Source organism: Rhipicephalus microplus, chromosome 5, assembly GCF_043290135.1.
Source record: "Rhipicephalus microplus isolate Deutch F79 chromosome 5, USDA_Rmic, whole genome shotgun sequence".
In the NCBI taxonomy this organism is placed as follows: domain Eukaryota; kingdom Metazoa; phylum Arthropoda; class Arachnida; order Ixodida; family Ixodidae; genus Rhipicephalus; species Rhipicephalus microplus.
The window spans coordinates 62,520,302-62,529,119 of record NC_134704.1 but is presented as its reverse complement, the minus strand read 5'-3'; the positions used below and the strand labels follow the sequence as shown (position 1 = coordinate 62,529,119).

At 50.0% G+C, this 8,818-nt stretch overlaps 1 protein-coding gene across 3 annotated transcripts in view; it reads right to left on the bottom strand.

Annotated features, from left to right (window-relative positions):
* Positions 1-238: 238 nt before the first annotated feature.
* The window catches only part of LOC119174481 (trithorax group protein osa), a 186,209-nt gene continuing 177,629 nt past the window's right edge, over positions 239-8,818 (bottom strand). For all 3 annotated transcript variants that reach the window (XM_075895575.1, XM_075895577.1, XM_075895576.1), the window contains 4 exons: positions 8,393-8,657; positions 5,637-5,705; positions 4,256-4,548; positions 239-2,884 (listed from right to left, as the gene is read on the bottom strand). In XM_075895575.1, the coding sequence (XP_075751690.1) occupies positions 629-2,884; positions 4,256-4,548; positions 5,637-5,705; positions 8,393-8,657 (2,883 nt within the window). In that variant the 3' untranslated portion in view covers positions 239-628. The remainder of the gene's footprint in view (positions 2,885-4,255; positions 4,549-5,636; positions 5,706-8,392; positions 8,658-8,818) is intronic.

Genomic DNA, 8,818 nt, shown 5'->3' with positions numbered 1-8,818 from the left:
ACCCCGAGGGATCAGTTTTCTTCAAGGGGGAAAAGAGAATTCTTACCTGTACATATTATTTGCAGCTCACTCATTTTGTCAGACATGTACAAGGTATAAAGCTCGGCACACGCACACACACTTACACGCACGCATTTCATACAATATCAAATGACGAGAGAGAAAACTTACAAAAAAAAAAAAAAAACGAACGGATGATGTTGCTTGCTGCACTCGCAAAACAAAAAAAAGAGACCCTAAACACACACGCATGCACACATAATTTTTCAGATCGACACGAGCCAGTCCGTTTGTACGTCTGTCCGTTCGGGGCGAGGGGGTCCACCAGTCACTGCCACCCTCCTCGTTTCTTCTTGAAATGAGCGGCTGCCCCCCCACCCTTTCCCTGGGGAGAGGTGTGTGCGTGCTACGCCGGCAGCAGTGAGGAGTTTGGGCGAGAGAGGGAGCAGCGTGTCTGTACAAGTTTATCACCACGATGGGAGAAGGGTTTGCTCCCCTCTGGCCCACAACAGTCCACGAGGGGAGGGAGGGTCATCATAACCCATTGGGGGCCTATCTACAGCAGGAGGGGGAGGGGGGAGTCATTGAAACAATAATAAATAGCTGGGTGTATAGGGGAGGTCATATCCTAGGAGGGGACAGACTGGGACGAGGGGGAAGGGGAGGCCTGCTGCGAGCACTCAAAGAGCACGTCAGCCAGGATGGCCGCAACGCCCTGGTCTAGGATCTGGGACATGACCAGGGTGAGAAGGCGGGGCTGCAGCTGCAAGAACAGGGGCCGATTGTCGGGCACCCTGGCTAGGCAGCGCAGAGTTGCGGCTGCGCGCCGCACCATGTCCAGAGTGGTGCCCATCAGCTCGGGGTTTTCACGTAGGGCCGCCACTCCCTGGGCGTTGGCCACCTGCAGAGCACTCTGCTCGGCCTGCTCAACAAATGCCAACAGATGGGCGAGGCACGGTCCCTGTAGCGCCACCGCGCGGGCTGCACCACTCCCTGCTGGTGCCACGTTTGAAAGCAGCACCAGAGCTAGCTCACGAAGCACCTGGTCCTGTCCGCGGCCCAGCCATCGGGCCAGCTGTCCAAGAAGGGCCTCGGTCCGACTCCAAGGAGGCGTGGCCAGAAGCAGGTCTACGTTGGACTCTTGCACAGACAGCTTGCACAGGGCTTCCAGGGCGAGCCGCTGGGGACTGAGGGTACTATGAGGCAAAGGATCTCGCGCACATGCCGATCCACACGTCGCCCAATGAAGCAATCCGTCGAGCAGGGGCAAGGATATCTCCTCGGGAAATGGTGCCAGGGCAAGCTGCCCCGCCATGTTGGCCAGGCACACGAGGGTGTTCTCGCGCAGAGCCTGCAGCCAGTCCCACCACCACTCACGCTCTGCTAGCAGCGAACTGCAGTGGTCGTCTAGGGCGCTCTCCTCCTGGTCGAACTGGCGCGGTGCACCCCGCCGGGGGGCATGCCAGTGCCGTAGTAACAGCAGGCGCCCTAGCACCACCAAAAGACCCGCATGCTTGGACATCTCGGCATCGTTCCCGGGCACAAATGACAGGTTGCGCAACAGTGTCGAGATACACACACAGCGGCGCCCCAAGGCCTCCTGGGCCTCGGACACCACACACAGTGAAGGTTCATCGCGACAGTACGCTTCCTCCTCCGTGGATTCTGGAAGAGGCCGCTTTCGTGGCCGATCCTCCCGAAGCCGCGGGAACACCTTCTCCTCGGTCCGACACACACTATCATCACCCTCTTTACTAGGCACCACCTCCTCTTCCTTCTCACTCTCAGTGTTGGGTGTTGAGGTTACCGTCGTCTTTTCCTCTTGCTTGTTGGTCTCACTCTCCAGGACAACTTCTGGCTCTGCTCTACTTTCCTCAGCCACTTTTTTGGAAGCCTGCTCTTCTTCCTCCTGTCGCTTCCTGTCATTCGAATTCTGTTCCTCCTTTACTTCCTGCTTGATGTGGTCCACCCTGCCAGCTTCCAGTTTTATTTTGGATCGGATGTCCTCAATCAAGACCACGGGTTCTCGCTTGCAGTTGGCCGCCTTCTGCTTGGCAAGCAGGTCTGACAGCTTGGAGCGGGATTCCTCCTGGCTCACTGGTGGCGTTGCCGATGTTGTCACCACCTTGTGTGGCGAGGCACTGACTTTGCGTTCGACGTTCTTCTTCGACGGAGTCAACAGCCGCACAAAACGCACATTGTTCGTGTCGCTCTCAAAACATGTCTGAATGTGTGCCGTGATCTCACCGCCCCCTAGCTGCCAGTGCTCCGGTGAGGCGGTAAAGCCCTCGTGCACATCCCACCGTTTCTCCCCGTCGACCACGTGTAGAGAACCGTCATCATCGGGGCGGGTACGCACAGCCTTGCCACACCGTGTCCGCCAAGTAAAACTGGGGCCCGACAACACAGACGTGCGGTCACAAATATCGATCTGAGTCGGTACAATGAGGCCCTCAAGCGGATCTTTCGCTGGGGCATCTTGGTCCAGCAGGTACCAAGGTCGCCCTGGTTCGGGCACCTCCTCCTTTTCTGCCTTGGACTCGAAGCCCAGCTCGAGGTCGTCGGGGGTGTTGAAGACTAAAGAAAGGCATCGTCGAAAGTGCTCCATCAGAGTCTCTAGCAGGCCCGGCAGGTGTGACAAGCCAAAGTAGAGCACAGTCGAGTCGTCGTACAGCAGCACGGACAGCACGTCCAGGGCCCAGGTGCTCTCGGCTAGCAGGCCCGACTTGAGGCACATCATGAGGCGCCACGCCTCCAGGGGGCTGACGTCCTTGGCATAGAGCCGCCGGCGCTTGGTCGCCACAGGCGTCACCGCCTCCACGCTGTCCGGAGGAAACACCACCTCCTTTCGAGAGGGTGGCGCTGGCCCATAGGGGCCACCCGGCTGCAGGCAAGAAAGAAGCCAGTCAGCTGCTTCGACAAAATAACTTACTTTCTGCAGTTATGAAATCCTGCAGGTGTACTTGAACACCACTGAATGAGGAAGAAATCTTCTAGCCTACCAGTCATAATGTACTCAACTCCCTAACGTGTTTGTAAGAGTACTTGCCCCACTGCAATGTGAGGTAGGTTTCAGGTAGTACGCTCTTTGGACTTCATGCCAGCATCCTATATGTACCCTACAGGCCCTAATTATGGTTCCTTGTCTGGAAATGCATCAAATTTGCATTACATGATTCCAAGGCACTCAATATTACATTTCAACAAAGAAAATGAAGAAAGTTGTTTTCTGAAAGTACTTAGCTAGTAATTAAATATCTAATTACTTTGTAATTAGTCACCTTCAATCCTCGTATAAAAAATGTAATGTTAGCCCGAAAATGCATGCTCAGCCCGATTTTTGGTTTACTCATGTGGAACAGAGGAAAAAACCTCTTTATGTTGGATGTGAAACGCACCCCATTGAACAATCATCAAACAATGTATTGGTGCCAGCAATGTGACCACTTTCATCAATATCCAGCACAATGAATTTAGGCAAACGCTGTTTGTCAACTCAGGAAGCCTGCATGAATGCGCACACGGAGTTAAAAGTCAATTGAAAAAACGTGCTGTGCGAGACATTTCTCCGAATTTGATGGGTACAATTGGACACACCACCGCTGCAGGGTATATAACTGGAGCGATTGTGTCATCACATATCAGCACAAAAGCTTTCTGGACAAATTGGATGTTTGGAACTGTTGTACTTGCAAAAGCCTCACCAAGCACCAAAATTTATTGACGTTTCTTGCTGAACATCTTACCGTACAGCCACTTCACTGTCTCCCTTTACAAAGACCCTTTGTCTCATAATTACAAAACTACCGTTTTGTAACATCGATTGCTAATCATAACATCTGCTATGGTAAACGTACAGCCACTTCACTGTCTCCCTTTACAAAGACCCTTTGTCTCATAATTACAAAACTACCGTTTTGCAACATCGATTGCTAGTCATAACATCTGCTATGGTAAAACATACAACAGGCATCGACAACTAAAGCAGAAGCTTATAAATTTAAAGCAGCAGTCCATCACATTCGCAGAGGAATGTCACAAGCACAGAAGCAAATGTGCTAGCCAATTAAATCTTGAGAGATTACAATAATGTAAGTAAGAATTTTGCAATCACTAGAAATAAATCTCAGTCCTAATACAACCCATATGTTGCGCCTCTCACTCCACAGTGGCAACCTTGCAACCTTGCATTTCCGGAGATGGACGCTTGCAACAGCACATTCAAGGGCTTTATGACACAGCTGAGAGCACGCACCGGCATTTTTCCGGCAGGCGGGTACGCCCGATCCCTAGCGTAGGCAGCGGCCATCTTGTGGTGCCCCATGGCATTCACCTGGGGTCCCCCTGCGCCAATCATGGGACCCTGTAGTGGGTAGGGTTCCCCCTGTGCTGGCGGTGCTCCCCTTGACATTCCCCATGCCCCCGTAGGGGGTGCTCCATCACCGATTCGGGGCCCCTCCCATCGCTCAGGGGGGGCCCCCGAGTGGGGGGGGTAGGCGTTACTTGGGTAACCGCGGTATTGGCTCTCAGCTCCTCCACGTCCCCAGCCTGGACAAACACAATGAAACAACGTGTGATTATTAACCACAGGCACGCTGATCACTGAATAATCATATGACATTGAGCGGTACAGAAAATACATGTCCTTGAGATAAGACGCTTCCCTGCATCTGTGCCTAAGACGTGCCACAACGTAGTGGGCACCTAACGTGGCAGCAACATCCAAGGATGTGCAAGCTTAGTGAAGCACATAGCTGAAGATACAACAACCTCAAGCCAGTGATGTTCACCGTGTTAAAGGTGAACAAAACCAAAATGTGGGGAAGGAGATGCTCAACTTAGACCAATTCAACTAGAGTATCCACATCATTATGAAGTCCTTCCAAGCGGTTTTCATGTGTGACTGTCACTTCGAGACTCCCAGCACATGAAGAGCTCGTTGGGAAGATCAATATATATATATATATATATATATATATATATATATATATATATATATATATATATATATATATATATATATATATATAAAAGCAAGCACTTATGAAGCCAGTTAGAAAAATCTAGTGATTGCACATAGCGCTTGATGGTCTGCCAGTGCTGGAACACACTGCATTCCGTAAACTGCTTATACAAAACAGCCAGAAAATGCCCATGATATATAACATTTTAGCGCACTTAGAAAAAATAGGACAGGAGAGAGACAGACAAGCACTAACTCGCAACTAATTTATTTTTTAAAGGAAGAAAACTTACAAGGACCTGGAAACCAGTTCAGCACATGTGCAAGTCATGTGACAGGCAAAAATACATGTCACTTTCTTGTCCTGCTGTTTCTGTACGCGCTAAAAAATTTACATCATCATGGATACATACCAACTCACCCAGCTACCCGTTCTACTACAGAAAATGCTGTTTAGCATGAGATGCATGCACTCAAGATCAAATAAAGGCTGAAGACTGTCCCACCAAGCCCAATTGAGAGCAAACAGTCACCCTGTGCAGGGATTTCTGTCTGTGGAAGCACATTTTTCATTATTATTAGGCACCTTAATTAAGTCAAGACTGGCAATTAAAATTTAGCAGGGCAGAGATCGAATGGCAGCATTTGTATTGTACTGCAGTATATCTCTCACCTTGCTGCGGCATAGAAGAAGGGGGTGGCGTCATCATGTGAGGCGGCCGGTAAGGGTACTGGCTGCGGTCTGTGCAAAGTCAAAGACAACCATAGTGAGGTCTCTAGACTGAAAGAGAAAAGGGCATGACCTCTCAGCCCCTGTGAAGCTTACTCAGGCATCTCATGAGAGGTTATGAGGAACTATGCTCCGTTTAACACTTGCCTGACAATGCTCCAACAGTAACGCAAGTGGCGAAGTCGTGAGAAGTGCCTAAAAGCAACCGAAAGAGATTTGAGCACCTGTGACAGTTCAGTTCACACCGAATCACACGTGTGTTCAATAATGATACAGTCGCCGACCGATTTTTTTGGACTCCCAAAATTCAAACTTGTTGGATACCTTAAACTTTAAGTAGTGCACCGTCAGGGTTCCCATAGGGCTAATGCATGTTTTTGACCGATTTTTCGAACAAATTCGCCCCCTAAAGTTGAATTTTTCGGACTAAATCGCTTGTTTTGAGCCACGCCACGAACCTGTATGGACGACGCCATGTTGGATTTTCTGCCGGCTTGACTAAGCTTAGTAGCTTAATTTTAAAATGGCTTTCCTGCCTCCAAGATTGGAAAGCAAACATCATATTTATTGTTTCGGAGGCAGTGTCTGCCTTAGAAAACGCGGCACGGGGCCATTTTCTTGTCTTCGGTCAGCCGTAGTGGTCAGCCCTGTTGTCATCGCACCATACAGGGAGGAGGCGGAGCTGCGCCGTAGTGGAGTGAATGTGCCTGCCACAATAGCATTAGGGAGTTTTAGAATAGCGCACAGCAAGGGCTCGCGGTGCGGTCGCTGCCACTGCGCATGCATCGTAACGCGAGTCACCGTTCGCGGCCTGCCCGCAGAAAATCCGAAATTGCGTGCGGCGATTGCGGCCCGCGAAGTGTTGTGTCTAGCTTCTGTGCATTTGAGTTTGCGTCGGGGTGAATGTCCCTAGACCTTTCCCTAGGGGGAGCAAACGCTATTCTAGAACTCGTAATGCGTCCGCTATACCCACAACGCCCAGTTATTCTAAAACTCCCTAGTTAAAGACTTCGCTCGTGGGGATGATGACAATTTCGTGTGCGGAGCCCACAGACGAAGAAATTTTTCACCAGGTTGTGCCGCAGCCGGAGAGCGGAGATCGCCACCGTGGTGACGCTTTTGTCAAGCATTTTCGGTGAAGATGTCACTTTGGTGCAAATATGGGTGAACCAAATTGCTTCGAAGTGTAGTATGAGGCAAGGCAGAATCGTGGGCTTTTATAAGCCTGCCTGATGCAATAAAGTTCATATTTCTGGCAAAAACGAACTTTTCAGACTGTTCAATTTTTCGGACTTTTTTTTGGTCGGCGACTGTACATTGATTAGGCAACGTTTAGTCACTTTTCTTCCATGCATTATATGGGACCATGTATCACACGTGCAAGTGCTCTGGAGTGTTTGCACCAGCTCTTGCAGCATTGTCTGCTATGTTATGTATAAAACAGAGCATAGGGTCCTTGTGCCTTTTCTGAATACAGTTGCAAAGCGTTTTTTTTTTCTCTAGTCTCAAGGCAGTGGCCTACGATGTGACAATCAAAACCAGTTCTCAATTACCAGCCATTAAAAAAATAAATAAAAGTGTGACCACATAGCAAATAGTCACGGCAAGACCATGCCAACGGGGAAAATTCGGGCCACGGCCGTGAAGGAGAAAACGATGGCGCAGTAGATATGCACGTGTACATTAAGGCTGCAAAACATGCTTTATGGTGATGCTCAAGTTTCCAAGCATTTGCTAGAATGTTTTGATTGGAATGGCATGGACGAACAGACGAAATCTATGTGCCTAGCTTCACAACACTCGACGTACACACACCTAACACAGTCACTACAGTCCTGTGCTGTCAAACGACTTGCCAATTTCGTACTCTTGCTTATGTTTCATCCTGGCAGCATTGACGGTGGACTCTTGCAGTTGCATATCATTCTACCGAAATTCAGTCCAAGGAACACCTATGAAGGTGCATGTTCAGACTCCTGTTGCAGGACTAGATTTCTCTCACCTCAATGAATAACAGTGATGGCACTAAGATCCTTCAGCAAGCTTATAACACAGATTAAATTAAGACTACAGGGTGAGAGAAAAGGATGAGAAACAAGAGAAATGCACAATAATAATAACAATACCGAAAATATGACACTGCAACAAAGAGCTCTAGAAATCTTGACCATCTGGGGCTCTTCAAAAATCTACTAATCAAAACAAGTGAGCCTCTAGCGTTCCACCTCCACTGAAATGAAGTTATTGCAAACAGAGTTCGATCCCGCAGCCTTTGGGTCGGCAGTCGAGCACCGCGATCCCTGTACCATCGCGGCGGCTATGAGAAAGACAAGAGACGAAGTGCCTTTTCTTTCTTGTTCTTGCCTGTTGTGCTGAAGAAAGCCCATGACTCTTGACGCTATAAAAAAGCCAGCCTCCACGTAAACATTAGCAGGAAAAACTCTCAGGTTTTATGTGCATCTGAACACAAGCATTCGGGGTGTGTTTTCAGCATTTCACCTTCATCAGAATGCAACAGCTGAAAACTTGCATGAAGCTCTTGTCCTCTAGCTAAGCAGCCACATAGTTTCAAAGTAGCCCAAGCTCGTTTCCTCTGATTATCGCTACTACAGTCAACCCTTGCGGGAAAATTAGTGCAGTGAAACTTGGCAGAACACGGTCAATCTATCCTCGCGTCCCGTCTGCCAGGAGTCACTCACCTGGGTACTGTTGCGAGGCCGGTGGTTGTGCCGGCTGGGGTGGCACATAGGGGGGCCCCGCACCCATGTGCGGTGGTACGGGCGGGTAAGGTTCCTGGGGCTTCATGAAGTCCGGGTGGCGCTTGGGGTAAGGAGCTTCCCGCTGAACGGTGGGCTGCTGCGGGTACGGCCCGGCTTTGCTCGCCGTAGGCGGAGGTTGCCCTCCTTGGCCCTGCGGTGGCGTGACGGCCCCCGGGTACACCTGCTGGCCAGCTCCAGGGTACATCTGGTGGAGCAGTCACATAGCGTGCATTCGAGCAACGAAGCAGAGCTCAAACCATGCTAACCTTCCCGCCCCTATCGCTGCTATCACTGACCTCACTTTGTTTAAAAACGCCCTCTCTAACCATTTCGCGTAAATTCGCCACTTAAGTCACGCTGTGTTTT